Source organism: Vigna unguiculata, chromosome 3 (assembly GCF_004118075.2).
Source record: "Vigna unguiculata cultivar IT97K-499-35 chromosome 3, ASM411807v1, whole genome shotgun sequence".
NCBI classification, from domain to species: Eukaryota; Viridiplantae; Streptophyta; class Magnoliopsida; order Fabales; family Fabaceae; genus Vigna; species Vigna unguiculata.
Genome location: NC_040281.1, coordinates 44,811,826 through 44,836,929, shown reverse-complemented (window position 1 = coordinate 44,836,929; position 25,104 = coordinate 44,811,826). Strand labels below are relative to the sequence as shown.

General features: G+C 31.3%; 2 protein-coding genes across 2 annotated transcripts; one reads left to right on the top strand and one right to left on the bottom strand.

Moving 5' to 3' along the window:
- Nucleotides 1-661: 661 nt before the first annotated feature.
- LOC114176883 (L-ascorbate oxidase homolog) lies at nucleotides 662-4,930 on the top strand. Its single transcript, XM_028062068.1, has 9 exons — nucleotides 662-797; nucleotides 921-1,076; nucleotides 1,171-1,280; nucleotides 1,357-1,627; nucleotides 2,735-2,834; nucleotides 2,948-3,299; nucleotides 3,841-4,206; nucleotides 4,298-4,376; nucleotides 4,459-4,930. The coding sequence occupies exons 2-9, from the start codon at nucleotides 936-938 to the stop codon at nucleotides 4,663-4,665; spliced, it is 1,626 nt and encodes a 541-aa protein (XP_027917869.1). The 5' UTR covers nucleotides 662-797; nucleotides 921-935; the 3' UTR covers nucleotides 4,666-4,930.
- A 4,671-nt stretch (nucleotides 4,931-9,601) lies between these two features.
- On the bottom strand, nucleotides 9,602-11,175 carry LOC114179822 (dof zinc finger protein DOF5.7-like). The gene is made up of 2 exons (XM_028066287.1): nucleotides 11,110-11,175; nucleotides 9,602-10,951 (listed from the first exon to the last, which is right to left on the bottom strand). The coding sequence occupies exon 2, from the start codon at nucleotides 10,930-10,932 to the stop codon at nucleotides 9,904-9,906; it is 1,029 nt and encodes a 342-aa protein (XP_027922088.1). The 5' UTR covers nucleotides 10,933-10,951; nucleotides 11,110-11,175; the 3' UTR covers nucleotides 9,602-9,903.
- Between the last annotated feature and the right edge of the window lie 13,929 nt (nucleotides 11,176-25,104).

The following is a 25,104-nucleotide window of genomic DNA, read 5'->3' as shown; positions in this document are numbered from 1 at the left end:
AAAGGTGCAAGTTGACTCGATGAAAGATAAAAGTTCCAACATAGATCCATACTCTTCGATCGCATTGTCTTCAAATATTATTTGTTTCGTTGCACTCTTCGATTGGATTTCTCTGGTATAAACTAAAAATAAAACTATACTCAACAAAATATTAAAGTGATTCTTATTTTTCTCAACATCTCTTCTATTTTACATAATTTAGTCTACAGCTGTTGATGAAAATTCAATTCAAATTGAAGAAACAAGAAGAAGAGATATGATATAAAATAGATTTGGATACAATACGATTGAGGATAGTAGAAGTTACACTCCACTAATTAATGAGCATCCGCTATTTGATGCGCCGCAGCCGGTGGATCTTTTCTTCCGGCCACCACGGACTCACTCAAGCTTAGCACAAAAACCAACTCATTTGAATAACGTATACCATAATCAAAAAGCAGATGCAGATTTAATGAAACTACCAAAGTTCCCAATAATATATGTTATTTTTCTTTAACGCGGTGGTGGTCTTGCTTGTTTCAAGAAATTCTAGTCAACTTCGTAACATGGGCTTTTCACAATATTAAACTATTATCTTGAGAAACTTATGTGAGTTGTGCCAATTAAAGAGAACAATGTGCATGTACAAATTGGTGGTATGTTGCGTACAAACCTTGTGTGGTGCACACTCTGGCGCATCTTCAATTGCGCACTTCTCTTTTTATATATATTAGGTAGCGTCACTCACTGTATTCTCCATCTTCATATCAGTTCATCATCTTGGTTTCCTCGTCTAAGAGGAACTTAGATTTCTGGTATGCATTCCTTTGTTACGTAGTTTCTTAACGCATGCAACTATCATTTTCGTAACATAGATACAACATTGATGTTTCATTTTGTCGATTGATTACTAAACAATGTGTACTGCAATTTGACAGCGTGTCACTGCGAAGATGAAGCAGAGCATTCTTTCCTCAGTTTTTCTGGGAGTTTTGGCTTGCAGTGCTCTCTCAGTTATTGCAGAAGATAGATATTTGTACTTCACATGGGAAATTACAAACGGAACAATTTATCCTCTAGGTTTTCCACAACCGGTTGGTCATTTTTCCATGTGTATTAAAATGCCATTTTTTCGTATGTAGTTGTAAAAGGGTATATGAATATGATATTCATTTGCTTTCTTACCAGGGAATTCTAATCAATGGTCAATTTCCCGGCCCTACAATCGAAGCCATCACCAATGACAACATCGTTGTAAATGTGATTAACAAGCTGGATGAAAAATTCCTGATTACATGGTTAGTGGTTTTTTTTTGCCACTATTTTTACTTTATAAAGTGGGTGCATAAAGCATTAACCTTTGATTCAAAACAGGAGTGGAATAAAACAAAGAAGAACATCATGGCAAGATGGAGTTTTGGGAACGAACTGTCCAATTCCTCCAAACTCAAACTGGACATACAAGTTCCAAGTAAAAGATCAAGTGGGAACCTACACATATTTCCCATCAACCAAAATCCATAAAGCTGCTGGTGGTTTTGGGGGCTTCAACATTGCTCAAAGATCTGTCATATCTATACCATATCCTGCCCCTGATGGAGAATTCACCCTCCTTATTGGAGATTGGTACAAGACCAACCACAGAGTAAGTCAACAAATCGCTTTGCCAAATTGCTTTCTATCACTTCAATTACTTTTATATTATACTTCAAAATTCTCCCTAGGTTTTTTTTTGGCTAAACCTTATAAAATAGTTTTTAATTAAGTCAATTTTAAGTTTAATTCAATTTTACGACACTACTTAATAAGGTAAAGTTTAGATTATCTTATATACTCTAAATTCATTTTATCTTTAATTGATGTGAAATCTTCTAATATATTTATTATGTTAAGACATATATATCTTAAGTATGAGACTAAATATTAATGATGGTCTGACCCGATAATAGTGACACAATAGATTTAATAAATAACAAATTTTATTAGAATAAGTTTCGATTCTGATATCATCTTAATAATTGAACTATATGTTTGGATTGGAGGATGGATTTGGATGAATGAAAATGAGTTGATTTAAAAGAAAAGAGAAGAAGTGATAAAATTATTTGGATTAAGAAATATCGAGAAATGAAAAACAAAAAATTTATGAAAATTTATGAGTGATTCAATGAAAATATATATATATATATATATATATATATATATATATATATATATATTATTTATTATTATCATTGTTGTTATTATTTTTTATTATTGATATATAATTTATTTATATTATTATTATAAATTATAATACTTAACATTATTAATGTTTTTATTATTACTTATGTATAAACTTTTCTCATATTTCTTTGCATATAACTAAGGAAAGTTAAAAAAAGAAAAGGATCGCAGTATATTTCATCTCGTTTTTTCCACTTTCATTTAAAATTTGTACTTTCCTGATTCTTGTCACCGGAAACAAACATATTTTTAATCTAACTTAACTATACAATATTAAATTTGTATTCACTTATATGTAATAATCTTATTTTTAGTGAAATTAAGATATCCAACCATAGTTTGGTTTGTTTAAATAAATTATATAACTTAATTGATAAACTAGTACAGTTTTTCACCGTAACTTAATTGTAATATTTTTAGCAGCAATGTCTAAACCATTAAACTTGTATGCTGATATGATTAATTAATCATCCAAAAAGTTGATATTTGAAATGAAAAGATAATAATATAGAATCTTGATTTTCAGGTGTTAAGAAGACTATTGGACGGTGGGAAGAATCTTCCTGATCCCGATTCTCTTCTCATAAATGGCCAAAAGGATGGTGCCGTATTCACTGGGTTACCTGGTATTTTATTTCACATCCTATGGCTAAGAAATAGAGATAGTTTTCAATTTCCAATTAATCTAGGACCATCCATGGTTATTATTAATTTTGGAAAAAATAAAAATAATTTTCAGGGAAGACATACAAGTTGAGGGTGTCCAATGTTGGGTTATCAACCTCGTTTAACTTCAGGATTCAGGGGCATGAGATGAAGCTGATTGAAGTTGAAGGTGCACACACAATCATGGAGTCCTACAACTCCCTTGATGTTCATGTGGGCCAATCCGTTACTGTTTTGGTCACATTTAATGGCCCAATCGCTGACTACGCCATTATTGCATCTACCCGTTTTACCGGGCCCAGTCTTCTCACTACCACAGCAACTCTTCGCTATGCTGGCTCCAACACCAAGTCCCCAATCCCATTGCCTCAAGGCCCACCAACTAATGATGTACAATGGTCCATGGAGCAAGCTAGAACCATCAGGTACTGTATTTTATTTATTTTACAAAATTTATCTCCTCTAAAATAAAAACAAATGAAATGTAAAAAATCATACATGTGTTTTATTTTGAGGGAAAAATTTTAATTTCAAAAATATCACCTTAATTTTTGAAACATGTGTAAGAAAAATACTTAAAATAGTTGAAATGTAAATACAGCTATTTTTTTTATTCAGTTTATCATATTTTATGGTTTATAGTTTAGTGGTTTTCAACTATAAACTTTGTTGTTTTATATTTTTATTCCCAATGATTCTTTTTGGAAATGCCTGTAACTTTTGAGCAATTAATTACATCAATTTAGATCTATCAACCAGCTTGTTAGTCATAAATGTTAGGACACACATTTATAGTTAGTGAAGTTGTTAGGTTTGTATCTTTAGCATATCTCTCACATATATGACTTTCAGCTTTTTTAAGAGGAAACATTTTTTTGAGTTCATTATTTTCAGTGTTGCACTGTTTTCAATTGGGAATCTTCTGATCATTGCCTCTGACTATGTTTTGTTTACTTTTGTTTAAAGACTGAATTTGACAGCAAATGCAGCTCGACCAAATCCTCAGGGCTCATTCCACTACGGAACCATCCCTGTTGTAAGGACACTTATATTGGCAAATTCCAAAGCCATAATCGATGGAAAGTTACGATATGCAGTGAACGGAATTTCCTACGTCAATCCAAGTACCCCATTGAAGCTCGCTGATTGGTTTAACATCCCCGGTGTCTTTGATCTCCACACCATCAAAGATGTTCCTCCTCCTCCACCTGCAAAACTAGGCACATCAGTCATAGGATTCACCCTCCATGACTATGCAGAAATAGTCTTCCAGAACAATGAAAACCACATTCAGTCCTGGCACATGGATGGATCTAGCTTCTATTTTGTTGGGTACGATATAACTAATTTTTACTCTTCTTAATCGGGTTTAGTTCGATTTGTTCATGACAAAATTGATTGACCAAATCTAATAAATATCTAGACTTGCCAATGGCTCGTGGACCCCTGATGCCAGAAAGACTTACAACTTGATTGATGGGATTAGTAGATACACTGTTCAGGTGAGTCACATAAATTCTAAGTAATAAAAATCAGTGTGTCCAAATACTTTATTTAATCTTTCGTATGTTTATGCAATGACAGGTGTATCCAAAGTCGTGGAGCGCGATATTGGTATCTTTGGACAATAAGGGTATGTGGAACTTGAGGTCTGCAATATGGGAAAGAAGGTATTTGGGACAAGATTTGTATCTGAGGGTGTGGAACAATGAGCAAAGTTTATACACCGAGACTCTTGTTCCTCTCAATGCACTGTATTGTGGCAAGGCTAAACACCTCCCCAAGTCATAGCCTCACAAGGGGTTTATGTATAATTTCATGTGATTATTGGCATAAGTTGTAGCTTTGGATTTTCACTTTTTTATCTTCATTCTTATCATTATTTTGTTTACGAGTTTCAGTTACGAGGGTGTGACTGTTCAAGAAAAATGTAAGAGATTGAAAGCCTTCACTGAATATGGGGCATATTGGAAGAGCGCTTTTAACTAGTTAATTTGATGTTGTATTAGATTATTATTTCTTGTAATCGGAATAAAACACATAGTATTTCACCTCATTTCGAGTTCAATCATCACAAGAGATAATCATTAAAAAGTAAACTTTAAATCTATATCAATCTTATCAGTTTGTAAAATAAATTTTGCATCCACTTATATTATAAATTTGTTTTATTTCTAATTGATGTGAAACTTTCAACACATACGTCGAGATAATAAGATGTAAGAGCGGGTGGAATGATGATATGCTCAACAAACACAAATCTCGGTAGGATAGACTCTAACTCATTGTTAGGAAAAAGTCCAAGTGTGAGTCAAAAGTCTCACATTGGATAGAAAAGATAAAGTTAAACACTATATAAGAATAAAAAACTATAACAACATTGATTTAAGGTTTTGAAGTTAAAGTGGTGTCAAAGGTCTTATATGTGTAATACTAATGTCATATAACCATATGGAACCACAATCTCTCAATAACCTTAAACCTTAAGGTTTTGAAGTTAAAGTGGTGTTAAAGGTCTTATATGTGTAATACTAAGGTCATATAACAATCTCTCAGTATTTATGAACTAAGCCAAATGATAAAAAATAAATAATAACACAAACAAAAAATAAAAGATAAGATATAAAATATCTAATATGATTAATAAACGAGAAATTATCATAAATTTTTTTATCAACAATAAAGAATTAATAAAATATAAATCCAAGTATAAATCTGAATTAGATATAGTTCAAGTATGTATAAATTCTATGTAAAATATCTCAATTAACAACATATTTTTTCGGTGTGTATAATTATTATATAATTATTATTCAATGTGTAGGGATTAAACATTGATTAAGTTTTCATAAATTCAGTTCAAATTTCAATGACAAAAACATATTTTTTTCCAATATTTATGAAAAGTGTTGGCTAGACTGACACTAGTTTTTTATTTTATAAAAAAAATTAAATAACTTGTACCGTTTATTATTTTTAACACCGTTCAGAAATAGGGATCAAAAATAATGATTTTGAAATGTAAAGATAAAACAGTGACCAAATTTTAACCAAGGACCATCTAGATCAAACTTCATAAACCAAAAACATATTTTTTTTTCTTAAATTTTATGTTGTATTCTTCGTGGGCTTTGTAAAGTGTTACTGCATTTGATAAATTTACTATTCTAAACACGTTTGTAAAGCGCCAAATCCACATAATCTCGCAAAAAAGAGAGATAATAAAACACTGCATTTGAGCAACATTTTTTTTTTCTTTGTTCACTTCCACAATGTGATGACCCTCTCCCACATTCAGCATATGGAGAATGGAACATGTATTTTTGAAGGGAAACGAATCCTTGAATTAGTTTAGAAAAATTATAAATAATTCTTTTAATTTATTCTTTATGATATAAAAATATAAGGCTTTTGCTTCCCTCGTTCTTTCAACCTTTTTCATGTAATCTGTCTTCTATTATTTGGCTATACATTTCGTACACTATTTTAGTAATTACCAAAACAAAGTTCCCTCAATCATATCCGATTATCATCATTTTTTACTTTATTTGTATAATTGATGTCTTAAGTTTTAAGCTTTTTGTTTTTCTATCTTCCATTTCTCAATTAAATTTAGATAGTTTTTTTTTTTTACAATAGTAAAAAAATAAACTAAAATGCTGTGGTAGGCCTAGGTTGGAAGCGAAAACCCTCACCTCTTTGGAAAGTAGTATGTCTAAAACTAAAATAAGTCGATTGATATTTAGTAGAAAAATGTTGAAGTCATATATTCCAGTTATAATAATTATTATTTGATTGTAAAACTTGCATGGTATAATATTCGGAATGCGTGATATTGACGACCTATCAACACTAGTACAAAAAAAATAAATCATTTTTGCAATGTCTCTTTTTAAAACTTGATTTTAAAGTACGTACGTAATAGCACTGTAGTGTTATTACAAATATATAACTTGTTTATAAGGGTAGCCAAGCGAAATACATTCTACGTTAGTTACAAAAGTAATTACTCGCATAGTATATAATATTGTATAAAATACACTTTGTAACTTGTTTTATTTATTTAATATTTCTTTCGTTTATGGCTAAAAATACTCATATATCATATTCTTTTTTCATTTATTCAAAAAATTTCAATGTTTCAATTAACTCAAAATCATTACGTCATTCTCTGTCTTTCTCTTTTCTTCCTTCAAAATATTCATATCTTCAGTTCTCTCCATCACATTCATATATGTTGCGCTTTTTTTTTTTGTGTGTGACTACCAATATTACTTTATATTCTTTTTCTCGTGTTGTCGTTGTTGGTGCATCTTTCTCTCTTTTATGTTCAAAATTTCTTCATCCTTTTCTTGTATATGATTTCTTCTGTCACCATGAGTTTTTCCCATTTTTCTGACGATTTTGAATCACATACAACTTTTTCTACATAATGGACATATTTGTTACTAAAATATGATGTATTTAAGTTGTTATACAATTATATTATGATTAGATAAGTATGAGATAGACCTATATATTAGACTTAAAAGACTTAAGATCCATATATATTTAAATTATTTTTTGTATTGATGTGCATATATTGATATTCATCTAGTTAGGATAAGACTTTGTAAATTTTAAATTAAAATTGGTTAATTTTTAAATATATTTTGACTTTCTATTAACTTTCTATTATCTAAGTAAATTTTTACACATAAATTCACTTTTTTTCTTCTAATTTTTAGTTTTTAAAATTATCTACGCAAAAGCCTTTTTAAATTTTATGAATTTCTATAAATAAAATTAATACACACAAACATAACAAAAAATGTATGACATAAGAAATAGTTAAAGAAGTATTACAACATAATAATAATATCCCAGAATTTTGGTATTTTGTTTGGCGACCATAACAACTAAGGAAAAGATATACGATGCTCAAATGATTTTTGTTACTACCACAAATTCAATAGTCTTACATTACTTAGAAGCTAAAGTGTAAGGCGGTTTAAATACCTCTTCTTTCTTTTACATTCTGAAACACCTTTTAAAGACAACGCCTCGGATGAGGGATGATTAACCTTAACAATGTCTTGGAATCGAAACATTGACGTTCATCGTGGGGTTGATAATCGAACCATCGGTTCTATGAGACTAATAATAGAACCTTCGGTCCCTTAAGCTCTCCATTGAAAATCACCTTATTCTTTGTATTTTAGTAAGTTGTTTTTGTTGTATGATCATAGAATTAAGAAAACTATTATTATTATAATTATTTTTATGATGTAAACTTCCATTAATTGCATGGTTAATGGTAAATGTACAAATCATATTAAGAAACTTCATTCTATGCTGAAAGATAATATTCAAAACAAATAAAATTCAACTTTATGGCGAGTAAGGATAAATTGAACCTAAATATCAACGTTTGTAGTTGTCTTAAAGATTCACCTGTTTTTCTTTTTATTTATTTGATCGAGAATCATCACAGAGGAACACTATATAACTACATTTTGGCAGTTCATCTTTTAGTCTAACTTATCTTTATTGAAGCGTGGTTTGGACGTGCTGAGAGAAAGATAGAGTTCAGCAATGAGGAGAAAAGTAAGGGGATGGTGATAGTTTGAATGCAGGAAGATGTCTTCACATAAAAAAAACTTAAAGAAATGTGTGGGAGCATGTATGTCATAATGGATTATATTCTTAAAATAAAGTTAATTAAAGTATATTTCACAAATATACTTAATTATGATTATTACTGCATTTTTTATTTTTTACTTCTTTAATATAGTAACAATAAGTAATTATATATATAATAAAATAATAATAATTTTTTGAATCAAACAGTACAAGTTCTCTTTCCACTTATTTGATTTCTGTTTGTCTCCATTAACCTTTTCTTCTTTTTCTTTCGCTTTCCCTTTTGTTTCTCCCAGTACAGTTATTGACACACATGATAACAACACATTACTGATCCGATATATTTTCTGAACGTTGAAGAGGCGAAGAATCTGCGAGTAGGTTCTGAATCTGTGGTAAAAACACGAAAGGTTTGTGAGTCGGCGTAATGATTTAGAATTACTTGTTTGCATGTGACTGAGTGACTGGTTCTTGTCACATAACGTGTGAGACACTCATAATAGGTTAGAATCGTTAGATAGGTTCGCATTACTGACTAGAATACCAAGAATCAAGATGAGTCGACAGCTAGTTCCAGAATCCAGACACAACATTGTGCGTGTGCGTTTCATAGATATTGTCAGTACTGGAAGAAGGAAATCAAATTTTGGACAATACCGGAGAAACACAAGTCAGGCATAGCATAAGTGCTCACTGTTCTCTGTAAGGACACAGATGGATTCCTCCCATTACCAATTCCAAGATTCTCTAATGCTATTTCAGGAAACCCTTGCAAAAGCCTGGTTTTCCCTTAGATTCGTCGATTTCTCGTAACAAAACAAACTTCTTGCATTTGCATATGCTACCCACTAGGACCACCACCACGCCTCCACCACCTCCTTCTAACACGCACCAAAACAAAAACCCTAAACTTTTTAGTATACCAATATCATATATTCTTCTATACACACCAACTTTACTCTTTCTTGTTGCCTTACAAAATTCTTTTTCTTAAGAACCTCTCATCTTCCCGATTTAAAATGTCAGTTACAACAATCTACTCTACATTTTTCTATTTCGAAGAACCAAAACTACATTAACAAATCCAGAGACGTGGAAAGTAATATGAACCATTAAAAAATTCTCCATTCAGTTTTCAACTCTGGTCCTCCAAATAACCATAGATAACTTAGCCAAGCACACCATCAACCAAACTTACACAAAAACAAAAAATAAAAAGGCTAGTGAGAAAAAAGAACTGAAAAAGTGCTAGATCCATATTCATATACCACCCAAACCAAAGCAATAACCACAAAAGAACCAAACTCTTAAGATACAAAGTGATTAATTAGGAGCACTATGCTACTGTCTAACAGGAAAAGAAAATTTAAGCGGTGAACAAAATAGAGAGAAAAACAGTTATTTCTGTTACGGATATGCACCAGCGCCATTCGTTGTTGGAAGATCAGACCACGAAAAGGTTGGACCGTTCCAGTATCCGAATTCACCCCCAGCTACCGAAGTTGTTTCCATAATGTTGTTGGACACAGAAGAGGAATAATTAGAAGCCATGTTCCCCATAAACACTTGTGACGAGTTATCACCGCAATAATTATTAGCCGATGACGACCTTAGCTTCTGGTAAAGCTCTTGAATTCCACTGTTGTGATGTTCCCCAAGTAGGAACCCCCCATTTTGTTGTTGATCTTGATTGCTTCTCCCAAACAGCCCAAGCGAAGGAACTTGCGCAACCGCATCATAGCCTAAGGTTCGGTGATTCAGCAACGCATTCGAAACCAAGGGCTCAGTGCTCACCATGTGCCCTATCAGGGTCCCTTCTTCCTTGATGGACATGTGACTAGGGTTAGGGTTAGGGTTTTGATTCTGAGTAGCTCTCAGAAGAGCCAGCAGGTGGGTGTTTTGGGGGGAACCCCAAAGGATTTGGCTCGGTGGTGGAAGCTCGTGTTCAACTTCAAAGCCACCGAAACCTGGTGATTTTCCAAGCTCAGATGCAACGGCTTTCATCTTGGTTGAGGCTGTCTTTGCCACTGAGTTGGCCACGCCAATATTTTTGTTTTTCCGGCAGCCACCGCCGATGGGAACGTTGCGGAGAGCGCCACCTTTGGTCCAGTAGCGGCGGCACGTCTTGCAAAAGTGGCGGGGCTGAGTGAGGTTGTAGTTGTTGTAGTAGCAGAACTTGGTGTTGGATGAGTCGCACCGCGGGCACCTGAGGTTTTGGTTTTCCGATGTGGGAGTAGTGGTGGTGGTAGTAGTAGTTGTTGTGGTGGTGGTGGATGTGAGGGTAACATTATTAGTTGCGGAAGAAGGAAGAGAAGAGGGAGACGGTGCAGTCGGGAGTAAAACCCCTCCTCCTCCTCCTGCTGCACCCCCTCCATTAATGGAGGGTTTTCTTTCTGGTGCTATGAGGCTAGCTCCACCCAACAGTTCCTGGATCATCTTCTTTATCTTGGTGGATCTACAACAATCCAAAAACGAAAAGCAAAAGGGTGGCGAGGCTTTTTGAGTTAGTGGAGAAAGAAAAGCGAAAGAAAGTGGGTTTGCTCTGCGTATGAGTGAGAGAGAATTAAAGAGTATATAGATTGGAGAGGAGTAGAAGTGTATGATGACACTCGCCTTTGGGAATTCAATTGGCCAGCTTCGTTGTTTTATGCTGCTAGTAGGACAGCTTCGTTGGCAGTCAGGTACTACTTGTTGCCAAAGAATATATAGAATTGGGGGCTCCCAATAATATATACATATTTATACACTCTATGCCAACTCTTTACACTCACAACAAATTTACCTTTCCTTAAATCAAATTATACAAAAAATAAATTTACTATCTTCTTCTTAAATACCTTGTTAACTTCATTGTGCAAAACATCTTCTGTGTAGGCTTCACAAAGTTGAGTTTCCATTTTGGGCATCCTATAACAACTCTTTGGTGTTGGAAAATTTTGACTACAAGTGATATTATATAGTAAACATTGTTTTTTTCTTAAGCTAATTATTACTTTCGATCTTATATGATTCCAACTTCAGTTAGGAGAGGTTTATTAATGCACTGATCATTACTCATTCTATCATACGTGCGGTCTTTGCTGAACCAATTATGAATTATGTAAGGGATGAAATCATTTTGTTTGTCCCACTTATGAGTAAACAGTACCAGTAAAGACACTTCGTTAATTTCTATGCATCCAAACAGTTTGAATTCCTTTTCTTTTCGCTCGCATATCAACAGAAACTTGCAGACAACGGATTTGAATTCGACTTCGTTTTCCTATTACACGCATATGGCTAAAAACGTGCTTCTCTTTTATGGACTGGGCGTTTCGCTGCTCATGTGTTTTGCTTCCACGTATAAAGTTAACAACTATGAAAGTCTCCACTTCTAAACTCATGTCCTATTGTATATCCAAAAAAATAAAAAATAAAACCTAGCCCAACCTCATTTTTCTTTCTTTCCTTTTAATTTGCATATAAAATGGCGTGGCTGTAACTTTATGGGTATTAACAGATGTTTTTCTTAAGCGGCTCGTATATCGATAATAATATAATAGCAGAAGTGAAAAAGTAGAGGATAAAGGATATATATTTTTGTTCCCCCACTTTGGAAACATTAAATGTGTAAATATTTCTTTCTTGTAAAGGAAATTTGGAAGTTTGGTTGATCCCAGTTGTGGTGGAAAAGTAATTGGTTCCGTAGATTGAAGTGTTTGTGATAGAATGAAAAGGAAAGATAGAGGGAAAAATTTGGGTAGTGATGAAGTTTTTGCAAAAGAGTGGTACTTGTTGGCGCTTGTGGAGGAAGGGATTAAGGGTTTTGTGTGGATGAAGATTCTTCTCCGTTCAAAAACCATGATTACAAGTTCAAGGTGAGGGCTAGTCACGTGGAAGTACGTGTAAAGCTGATTGTCCCTACAAGTATAGTAACTAAAAGAAAGAGCCACTGCGCGCCCGAAACTCATGGCTTCAATTCAGCTCTTCCCCACACTCACTCTCCTGGCCAGAACAAACACATGTCCCATTGTCCTGCCTCTGCTACACATCACACACACCCAAATATTGAAACTTCATTCCTACCCTATATACTTCACACTTACATGCTCAACAACAAACAAAACAAGGAATCAATTCATTCATTCTATTCATTCTTTCATCACATGAATGTTTTCTGTATGGCTTATTGCAAGAGCTCTATCTCCATTAAGAATATACCCCCATCATCGGTTTTCACATTCATGGAATGAAGTTCCAGAACTGAACTGAACTCACCCTCAGAAATTCCCATCATCTTTCAGATACCCCTTTTTTTATTTTTTTTATAAAAAGAACGAGAAAAGCATACGGAAATTGCATGAAATTGTAACATTGGAATATGAAGGCGTGTACGTTCCTTGGCAGCTGCGGTCTTGCAAATGATTCTGTTTATGTTTGTTATCACCATTCTACTTTCTCTGGTCCACTCTACCTAACAAGACCAACAACAGTGCACGATTCAGAGAATGTGAAGCGTTGCAGATATTGCATTCTTTATTTTAATTTTATGCATTATACTATTGCTTCTATATATACAACTTCTATTGCTATCAATCCATTCACACTTTATTATTTTATTTAATTATCACTTTTAATTATGAGTTAGATAATTAGAGAAAAAGGCTTGATTGCTTTACTGTTTTTTATAACCTTTCAGTAAAATGATTTTTGTAAACAAAAATGCAATATAAAAAGGTATTGTTATTTCTACTCGTATAAATTGCCCATTTTGAAAGATAAATTTAATCTATAAAAAAAAAAAGTAAATCTTCGTGGATAACTAGGTGTAGATAGATCATCAGAAATACGAATACAAGTATTATAGATCTTTTTATGTGAAAGAAAAAAAAATATATGTATTGCAAAATGTTTGATATAAATGTTTATAGTTAATATGAAATTTCAATCCCCAACACAGAGTATCTATGGAGATATAATAATACTATTTGTTGGAATCTGACATAAGTAGAGCCAATAATTTGTTAATAATAATTTCCTTAATTTTTCCGGTACTTTCATTTGTTTTTTTCATACTAATATTTATTTTCTTTGGGAAAGTCGAGATTCCATCCTATAATTTCATAGGTACGTCAATTTTGATCTTAGCCAAAAATAGGTATGTAAAATTTGTCTAGAGTCATATTGCTTCTACCACAATTCAAACACAATTAGATGGAGACAGTTACTTGGTTGAATGGTGAATACTATATTCTGAAAATGAAAATGAAAATAAAAATACCATGAATTATAAAACTTTTCTTAAAACGGAGGAATGAATGATGATAAATTGCGGTAATTACTACTATTGAAGGAATTGGTGGTCTATTAACGGAAATTCGGTGCGCTTATATGTGCACCGTAATAGAGGTTTTATTCAGAATAATTCCTTAATTCTGGGTCTCAGTCTGATACGATTACTTGAAGTGATTGAAAGGTATTGAGTTCGTAGAAATTCTTCATGGCGTACCAAAAATGCTTTCTATTCGCAATGACGAAAAGGAGCAGCCACGAAATCGATATCTTTCATAATATTTTATACTGTTTTATATAAAAGCTAGAAGACAAATTAAACAGCAATTTATAGTAACCTGGCAACTTGTGTTTCGACATCACTTGTAAGCATATATTATTGGGCGAATTATGCCAAATATCGTATATTAATCACAATTAGGTAGATGATGATGTGAAGAAGCTGACTCGTGTAAATTGAGGTCTTGGGTTGAAAAAGCTTGTAACCACTTACATTTGCATACCTAGAAAATTCTGAAAACGTAAAGTCAAGGATAATTAGTTAGAGAAACAAAAATATGCGATCACAAGAGACGGAACGAGGAGATTCTTCGAAAAGGAGGGGTCTATGTGTTTCGGATTCGCTGAACCATTTGTCAATCAAGATTTTGATTGATTGAGAGACATTGTCGATGATGAATCACAAATTAATCTTAATCACTTAACATGTAAGAAAGCATATAAAGTAACCAATCAGTTTTTGGTGATCTCTCATTATCTACCAGTCTTAGGCTTCTATAATATTTATTTCACATATTAAACGAATTTAATATTAACCGAATTGGCTATGTATTAAAATCTATATCGATCTGGCGTGGGCCTTTAGCTCATTCACTCAGAACTGAACCAATCCAAGGCTATTTTTGTTTAATTAAAAATTTTGGAAAAGCCAGTGTAGAAGGGGGCTAAGACTGGGAAATTTACTTGTTCAAATCACATACAAGAATGTTGAACAACCCAACATAGCCGATTTTAAAAGTTCTTTGTATGCAGGAGGTTGACCAAATCAAAAACATTGTCCAAATATAAAAAGAAAAAGAAGTTGTTGTAATAATTGTAATATGAATCTGAGTAGCAAAATTGGCATATACGCGAGCATGGTATTTCTCGGAAGCGTGCATGAAAATACCTAGCAGATAGTTAATGAGGTAGAGGAATTAAGAATGTGAAAGAAGAGTTGAGTGGCGAATAAGAGAGAGAGAGAGAGAATGTGACGTTGGGAGGGTGTAACTAAGAAAAAAAAAAGATGAAAAAAAAGAATGCGAAAGGGAAAGGTGAGGCAGGAGGAAAACAAAAACTGGGAATGTGAATTATTGGGATCGAAATACTGAAATGTGATGTGATGTGGTGTGTAGTGTAGCGTAGTAATGTGTATTGTACTGTATGCATCGCAGAATGAATGAATAGCATAGCCTGAGCGCGCGTGCCGTCCGGAGAGGCAGACAGAGACTGAGTGGGTCAGAATTATGAGAAATCAGAAATCAGAGAAATGAGAAGAGAAGAGAAGACCGACATGCCTTTTAGTCCTTACGGTACATACATAATACAAACATAGTAGTATGTAGCAGCTATTACCAAGGATGATGAAGAAGGATATGTTATGTTATGTTACTTGGCATTACAATATTACATTAGTGGTGTGTTTGGTTTGGTGTGCAAAAACTTTATTCCCTTAAAAATCAAAAGTTGGGATTGGGCGGGCAAAGCGGAAAACGACGCCAGCTTTGGGTAAAGACGAGAACAAATAACTCTGAATGTACATGTTGGGCAACGCGGGCAGTGCGGGCACCTAGACATTGATACTATACCCTGTGGTCGCCGTCAAGGGCCCTGCCTCCCACTCTGACCCTCACCACCATCTCTCTCCCATTATGTCACTCCTTTTATTTTCCATCAACTTATTACTTTCACTTATCTTCAACTTTTTCTGCAATTCATCTATACCATTCTACGAAATATTTTAAGTCCATGAAAAAATTTATCTATGATTAATAAACAATAATAACCCATATTAGTATCGGTGTTAAATCTGTCTGTATGTATGTAGAAGGTTTAGGGGAATACATGAAGGAAACGTAGGTAGGTAGGAATTTGAAAGGACATGACTACAATGCATGGATGGGATGGGATATAATCCCACATTCCTATACATGGGCCCCTACTCATGTCTCCCCTTATCCAGCACTACAGCTTTCCCAGGGCTCCTCTTATTTCGTCTTTTTCTTCTGTTTTTCCTCTTCCTTTTTTTTTTTCCACTTCTTCCCTTCGCCCCTTTTAACTGTGATAGGTACGCTTCTAATCCTCAAAACACTGCTGCAATCACTTATCCACACCTCTCATCACAATGCTTCAAACTTTGCAACTATTAATTCTCTTTGCCAATTCCAATGTATATCGATCAAAGTCGTTGCATCTCAATGTATTTTAGACCCTGCATGGTCCATATTCACCTATATCCAACAATTCCATGTCTGTCCTCTCTGTTATCACTGCAAAATCACGCATGCATGCTCAATGTTGCCTACCCTATTCACCACTCTATTTTTCTCCCCACACTTATTCTCTTTTTCATCCATTTAATTTAACCTACTTTGCTAACTAACATTCTTTCCATCAGGATGCAACTAGAGTAGGTTAAAACACTTTTACGTTACACCCACTATTACTGTTGCACACCGTAATTTAAAACCATGTTGTACATTATGTTTGTGGGAAGCCATGGAGATATGCCCTAAGGACAGAGAAAGTAATTTATGTGTATGGGAAAGAGTGAAAGTTAGAAGAAAATAAGTGATGAGAGGAGAGGAAGTGTATATATATATATATATATATTATAGATAATTTGATGGTAGTTCGTCCATACTGGGTGGTCCCCATCTTAAAAGCAGGAAAATTACATGTACATTCCTGAATGAGATTGATTGAGGAGTGAGGAGTGAGAAGGAGAAGGAAGGGGTCACACCTGACAAAAGATATGGTTGGACAAGATTCTTTGTTTTGGGGAGGAAAATACAATATGATGCCATTGGAATATGGGGTGGAGTCTCATTGGACTGGGGACGAACCTGTGTGAGGAATTTCTGACAACCAAAAAACCATGACGACCAAAGGTGACTGTTAAGAGAATTTTCGGTTACCAAGGACTTGATGTTGATCCTTCTTGGATTTTTAAACTTCAAGCAGCCTTTGTTACCCACAATTAACTAATTTAACCCAACCATCTTTACCTTACTCTATTATATAAAAAGAATAACCCCCTTCTTTTCTAGTTACCACAATTCCCATGTGACTATACACTGATGATCCCCAGACCAAGATTTGCTGTATCTCTTATATTCTTATAATAATTCACTCCCAAACCGTATCAGCTATTCGAACTCTGTGAGCATGTGTGAACTTCTCTCAAACAACATTTTAACAAAAACATATCATATATACTACAGTTTTAGGCCAAAGCCCTACACACTCAGACACAACTTCTTCAACTTTTGCATTTTATTATTCTACCACTCTCTCTCATTCTATTTAACCTCTTCAACTCATGCAAAGTTTTGGAAACATTAAACACATATTTCAGATACATAACTTTGTACAGAAGCATGTATATGTATATGATGAGAATAATTAATTCTAAACATAAACCAAACGATTCTCAAAGCCAAGGCCTTTCTTTCCTTTCGATGCATGATTACATGATCCAGTCACAAAATTTCAAGATATCGAAGCGTTTCATTCTTTCTTGAGAAGGCAAAATTACGATGCATGACACATAGCCACAGCCGATTTGGTCATTTTAGTTTCATGCGTGCATAAAATATTGTCAAACTGATATAATACAAACAATAATATCAGAGGATTTGGATGCTCACAAAATCCAAAATCTAATATAATCAAAAGAAATGTGAGAAGATGAAGCTAAAGGTAGTTAGGGGTGTGCGTCAGCAATAGCATAGTTGGCGTTTCATCAAAGATCTTCACATGCTAATATATATTAATCGAAGTTGATGTAAAAATAATCAGCGATGATGAATAATTGGCGCAGTGCAATGATGACCTAATCTTTACAAACATAAAAGCATTCAATTCTATTGCGGAACAAATTTGTATTATTAAGACAGCACAACTACACTATAATTGTTATTTGTTTTTGTCCAAATTAAAAAAAAAAAAAAAAAAAAAAGTGAGACATGGAGCCCATCATTTTGGTTTGGATTGGGGAGCCTACATGTGAAAGACTAACTGTAACTTTACCCAAATTTCAAAAGACAAATAGTAAAACAGATTAAACAAACTAGTAAAAAACATAATAATTTACTATGTTATGTTTCTCACTTTCTATAACTTTCTACACTTGTACTAGTTATTAGAAAGGAAAAACATTATGAAGAAAGAGAAAGTGATCAGATGTATAATTAGATTATAATGATCAAATATTAATCATAGACGAATGTATTACGACGACTTGTACTTCAAGTTTGAGTCCAGATTTTTTACTTATTTTTTTTGTGTTATCTTCTGTTAAACATAAAAAAATATATTGTGTTGATCATTTAAATATCTTTTTAATATATTTTAAAATGTTAAAATTAGTGGTAATCAATGTATTATGAAAACGCATTAGAGTAATAACACAAAAAAATCAGCAGAGAATCCAAATTCTACTTACTCTCTCAAGTTGTCACAACTTATAGTCTCTCAAGTTGTCACAACTTATAGTCGCAATCCAAAGATTAATAAACTTTATTATCATCTCTAAAATATTAATTATGATCATTATTTTCTTTGAAGATATTCCAAAACTTTTGTGACACCTCTTAGTCATAATCAAAACCTTTTGTAATAATTTCAAAATATTAGTCAATACATCAGTCTTTCAGTAATTGTGTATGTGTTGTTATATGAATGGATTATATAGTCTTTATGTTCGGATACAAATTATATGATTTATGAAACTATGTAGTTACTTTTTTGAATTGTTAGTATATTTTATTTATTTATTTAAAATTTATAAGTTTTAAATTAACTCTAGCTTCCCCGTGTGTTCTATAATATTTTTATTTGCCTGTTATCACTGCAAACTTCATGAGAGCATAGGATAATGTAGGATATGAAGAGGAGCGGGTTGAGTCTATATTGAAAGAGGGAGATGTGAATAATTTTGTATAAATATATCCTCTAGATTTAATGATTAACCATTATCATTTATTAATTTTGTTTCATCACCTATCAGGTCAATTTATGTTAGTTGGTTCTAAGCAAGCGTAATTGTTTAAGATAGAATCATGTAAATTTATTGGCTGAGTTGGGCCACATTGCAGTTAGAAAATTGGGTTGGATCGATGCATTTTGGACAATTATTTTAAGATTATTTTTTACATCTCTCTATAATAGTATATTGATAAAATAATATTTTTAAAATCATGTGAAAACATATTATTAAAAGATATATTAAAAAATTGATTACATGTTTCGAAGACATTATTGAAAAAAAAAATTGTAACATAAATATTTCAAAATATATAATCCAAATGTTTCAAGTCCTACAACATTCCACCTCTAGGTTTGGTGCAACTACAACCTACGATGGTCTCAACCTCCCATGACTTTTTCTATTCCAATTATTGTTTTGTGGTACTTCTCCTTCTATTCACACACGGTTTTTTGTTTTGTTGTTCTTACATTCTATTGGTAACCACTAAGTTGAAATGTGTTTAATTTTGGTTTACATGTGTTGTATTTGATTTTGGTCCAAGAACTAACAAAAGAAAGCTTCTGAAAAAACTATATGTAAAAGTTTTTGTAATGTTATAAGTTTTACCCTTTCGCTGAGAAAAAAATGGAATAGTAATTCTAAAAGTTATTCTGTAATCATAAATCTTACTACACAGTGTTCTTAGATGTATAATCTAAAATAACTAAAATCAATTCTAATTTTTATTACTAATTCCATTTTTTTATAATTTCTTTAGAATGCATAATTAGAACTTTTTTTAGTATATTTCATATAGTATTTTTCGGAAACAAATAAGGATTTTAAAAAGTCATTTTATCATTCCATAATAATTGCGGAGGTGTGAAAAGCAATTTTCTTTGCATTGTATATCTACGTTGTTTGGGCCCTTTTGTTCTTTCATTGTTTTCAAAAGAAACTGAGGAGTACTTGGACATCTCATTTTGTATCTTCCTAATTTGGTTCGACTTGTATATACTTTATTTTTTTAATATATTTTTTAAGAACACAAAATACACAATGATATTATATCAAATTGGGAATAGATTGTATCATATTATGTTGTTAAAAAGTATGTGAATAATTTATAATGTAATTACTGTTAAAATGTGTGTGAAGTTAGTTTTATCATTTAAATAATTTTTTTTTTACTTTTGAAATATAATTAAAGATAAAATAAAAATATGAAATATTTATATTAAATAGAAAAAGAATTTCTTTGTTTATATAGACTTATTTAATTATTTTGATTAAGAATATTTTTAATTGTTATTTTTTAAATATTAGTATATTTTGAGTAATTTGTTTGAGAGAAAACTTAAAAAGGCTCTGTGCAAATTAATTTTTTAGCTAATTACACTCTTGGAAATATAATAAAATAACACTTATATTGTATATGTAACACCCTAAATTAGTATAATCATTCTACTAATTTAAAGTATTAATATTTTGTATTAAGCAAAATAACTACATAGTATGTATTACAATATTTCTTAAAATTTACATAATAAAATTTGACAGAACATAAATTTATCTAAAAAAGAGAAAATCTATAAAGTGTAAAAGAAGATATACGTATGCAACCTCTTCTACCTATACAACCCTTGTTATGTTATTGTTGAAGACCCTCACTTGCACTATCCCATGCTTCCATGTAAAATACACCATCATAGCATAAAGAAACACAACCACAAATAAGGTAAGCTAGTGTATTTAACAAAGAAAAACACTTATAAATAATACAACAATCATTCAGTTCATTCAAATATTTACAATCATTTAGATCAACTTTAACTACTACCTCCAAAAGATTTCATGTATCAAATTAGACTCAGATTTTGCACCTACCATAAGGCTCTCGGTAGATTTTGGCTTATAATACCAAGACTCAACCCATCCCTCCTCTATGATAGGATTAACTCATTATGACATGCTAAAAGGGTTATTTTTTAGTCCATTTCCTTTCATTGAAACTTCCATCGACTTTCACTATCTAAATATATTCATCTATGTGAGTTAGAATACTTAGTAAAGTCTAGATAATCTCCAATTGAGTTCCTATTCATTACACCTTACACATATGTGAAATACTTTCTCCCTTATTCATCACATGCCATTATTCACATTATAACAACATACATACTTTAGATTTCATATCACTCTCATCCATCATTCACAATATAGCAACACACATGCTTTACATTCCATATCACACTCATCCATCATTCACAATATAGCAACATACATGCTTTGCATTTCATATCTAACTCATTTTTCCATCAATCAAAACCTAATTACACTTACTACAAATCACAAATTATCAATATACACTCTTTTATTACAAGGTCAAACCAAAACCACAAATAAGCACCTAACAACCAACCAACACATCAACATAGTAATATTATTCACAATTGAGAAACCAAGTAAGATAAACCTAAAAAAATACAACAATCATGAGCGAATGATTGTTCTAACTACAAATCTCTAATCAAAGATCCCAACAGTCAAAGTGAAGAATTTTATGTCTCATACCAATTGTCAAAATTCCAATCTGATCCAATGGTTAACAAAACGGGAATCCTAATTTTTTTGATATGACTCAGAATAGAAAGATAGGGTGACACCCAACAATGGGCAAATGGTGCCTAATGTTAGGACAATGGCGCCCAATGCTAGGTTGGTGGCCCCCAACGCTAAAACCCTTTGGAACTTACTAACTTTAGATCACGGTCAAGAAGTACCGCTACACCCTAGACCTTTAGAACTCTTTGGCTTGTGTTTTTTCCCATAATGCCCGACGATATGGTGGTACCACTTGGTGCCATATTAGTGAACAACCCTGATTCAATTGAGTTAGGTATACCAGATTGGTTGATTCTAACACAATCAAACAAATTCCACAAGCACAAACCATAACCAAACATATTGACAATTTAGAAACCATAACATCATAGCTCAAATTCATCAATTTTAGAACAAAGTGATAATTATAAATAAACTAGCTCCCCTTACTTGATTATGAACTAACACATACCACTTTTTGTCTCTAGGTACCACTAATCACAAAAAAAAAAAATTGTTGTACAAAGAAAGCTCAAATCAATGATCTTATCGTACTCTAACAATCCTAATTAAACAGAGATTCATCCAAAGCTCTTATATGCTACCACATATATTATACATGCATATCAAAAATGACTCTTAAGAGAGCAAAAGATAAACTTACTTTGTTGACAAACTGATCAAGTTGAAAGATGGATATGAAGTAGGAGACTTATGGTGTATGACGATCTTTAAAAAGATAAAGGATGAAGTCATAAATCTATAAGAAAGACAAGAAAAATATTTTAGAAAAAGTAAAAAAAAAAATATTTCTTATAAAAATGAAACTCAATTGATAGAAATTTATATTTATAATTTGATTTTTAATAATAAAACACTTGAGAATTATCTTTTAAAGTACTACTCTCACTTCATTTTCTAGGTCCTCTTACAATGTATACTTTTATATTATTGTCGCAACCAAAATTGCAACAGGACGACAAACAAAAAAAAGTTTTGAAAAGAGAGTTTGGAGTTGCCACCATAGTTTATTCTGGAAAACTACGAAAAAACAAAAAAGATAAGACAAGGTCGACAAAAAACTAGATTTTGGGTTTGGGAGTCGGTTACGCGTGTGGAAGGTATTAGCACCCTATAATGTCCGTCCTAGGACAATACCTCTAATTAAATGTGCAAAAAGATATGGTTTTTTCAAAATTTTTATTTTCTCCAAAAATAATAATAAAAGAATGTACAAAAGAAACAAAAATAATTTTTTGGTTTTTTGGCTCTGACAAGATTTAATCTTCTCCCATATGTATCTCCACTTACAGTAGAGAACTAATGTAATGTAATTCTCTAAGAAAGACTATTCAAAAAAACTATTTGACAATAATTTGATTTTTTTTGGAAGTGAACCTGTCAATAACTGACATTGCTCCTACATATTTCCATTTATAATGAAGAATCAAGGGTCAATAGTAGTTCATATAAAAAACTATTTGAGAAATTATTTGGAAAATGATTTGAATTTTTTGATAATTTTGAAAATCTTTTTATTTAAATTTTTTTGTATTCTGAATTATTTTATAATTAGTGTCATGAGATGCGAGTAGCCGAATAGACACGAAAAATAAATTCTTTTTATTTAATCTTTTATTTTTTAATTTTTTTAAAATTTTTTAAATTTTTTTAAATTTTTTTAAAACTTATTTAAAAGTGAAGATTATTTTTTATTTTTAGATCTTTATATATTTGTTTAGAAAAACAAAAAGACACTGACGGAACACGAACAAACATAAAAGAAATGGGAAAAAAATACCTTTTTATGATTAAAATAAATATAATGAAAATTTGAAACAATAAATCAAAAGAAAAAGAAACTGATAGCGACTTACCTTCAAAAATTTTTAATATCTCTTCTTCTATATCAATCTCACTCTCTCATTCTCTACATTGCAGCTACCTTTACTTTTTTTTTTTCTTGTCTCCTTTTGTAAGATTTTTGTTTTTTCTTGTTTTTTCCCAAGAGAGATAAAGAAGATGTGTGTATGTAAGGATGATGATGAGAAACAAAGAGGGAATGTATATGATATATTTTTTTTCGATCTCTTTTTATATGACAGATTGTGTACTTAATGTACTTATATACACACATTGTCAATACCAATATAATTTTAGCCATGATTGTAACAAACGATAGAATGAAAGAATGGTCACAATAATAGTGCACTATTGATTTTAATGATTAAATAATAATTAGAAGAGAAATACTTTTAATTATTAAAATTATATCATTATTTTTTCTATCAAAAACAAAGGGTAGAAAAAGTCAATAGTAAGGATGAAAATAAATTTTGTTGGTGGGCTCATGAGAAAGGTGTAATAATTAAAAACAATTTGGAATTTTTTTTTCATCTCTCTTTTCTTTTTCTGTTTTCTACCATTAAAGTTTGACAATTTTTAAAGTAAATTGTATTTTACCTTTTTTTATTTAAAAAACCATTTATTATTATTTTTTTCAAGGGTAAATTTTTTCACCAGATAAAATTGACGGTTGATATTATATTATTAAAATATGCATGAATAATTTGTATTATATTTTCTTATTAATATATATATATATATATATATATATATGGATTTAATATTTAAACAATCTATTTTTTCTTTTGATTTTTAAATATATTTAAAAATGAAATATAAATATGAATTATAAATTTTAAATGATTTTTTTATATATTGTTATTGATGTTTATAAACTGAAATAACAAATTTGTCTACGAATATTTTTAATTATTATTTTTTATATGTGAGTATGTCTTCCGTTATTATTTTATGAGATAATATTTAAAAATGTTTTGTGCAGTTTGTTTTCCAGATAAAATGCACACCGTATCGAAAGATAACATCTCTTGATACCATGCATATATTTTTATGTTTTATCTTATAGAAAATGCCGTATGTTATTGACACACCTACTGAATATAAAAAAAATTATACAAGTTAATATTTTTAGTTCTTTGCTTAGACAAAATATTCTCGATAAAACCAAAACTCAAATTTACTTAATTCACACATGTATTCAAATTTTCTATTAGATAACACAAAATTAAACCACTATTTCTTTCATATAATTTTTTGCTGTATTTTCATAAAATATAAAAAATATATAATCATTGAATAAAAAATTAAATAATAGAATATTCAATTTTAAATATTTTATCTCATGTATTTAGTATAAAAAAGTATATAAATCAATATGCAAGTTTAAATATTAATATCATAAAACAATATGGAAATGTAATTTAGTTAAAAATATTGTTTTTAATTAAATTTAATCGAGCATGCATTTAAAATTTGAAAATAAATATAATTAATTAAAATTTAATAATAACTATATTAAATATTGATTGATAAAATTTCAGGATTAACTAAATATATTTAAGAAAAAGTTAAAAAATCTTTAATTAGTTAGTTAATGATGAGGAATGTTTATGTTATTTGGTATAATATATAGAATA

What these genes read in the sequence shown, in the direction of transcription:
- LOC114176883 (XM_028062068.1), top strand. Translation starts at nt 936, where the DNA reads ATGAAGCAGAGCATTCTTTCCTCAGTTTTTCTGGGAGTTTTGGCTTGC. An exon ending in GAAAAATTCCTGATTACATG is followed by an intron (nt 1,281 to 1,356) that starts GTTAGTGGTTTT and finishes GATTCAAAACAG; the next exon opens with GAGTGGAATAAAACAAAGAA. An exon ending in TTAGTAGATACACTGTTCAG is followed by an intron (nt 4,377 to 4,458) that starts GTGAGTCACATA and finishes ATGCAATGACAG; the next exon opens with GTGTATCCAAAGTCGTGGAG.
- LOC114179822 (XM_028066287.1), bottom strand. Translation starts at nt 10,932, where the DNA reads ATGATCCAGGAACTGTTGGGTGGAGCTAGCCTCATAGCACCAGAAAGA.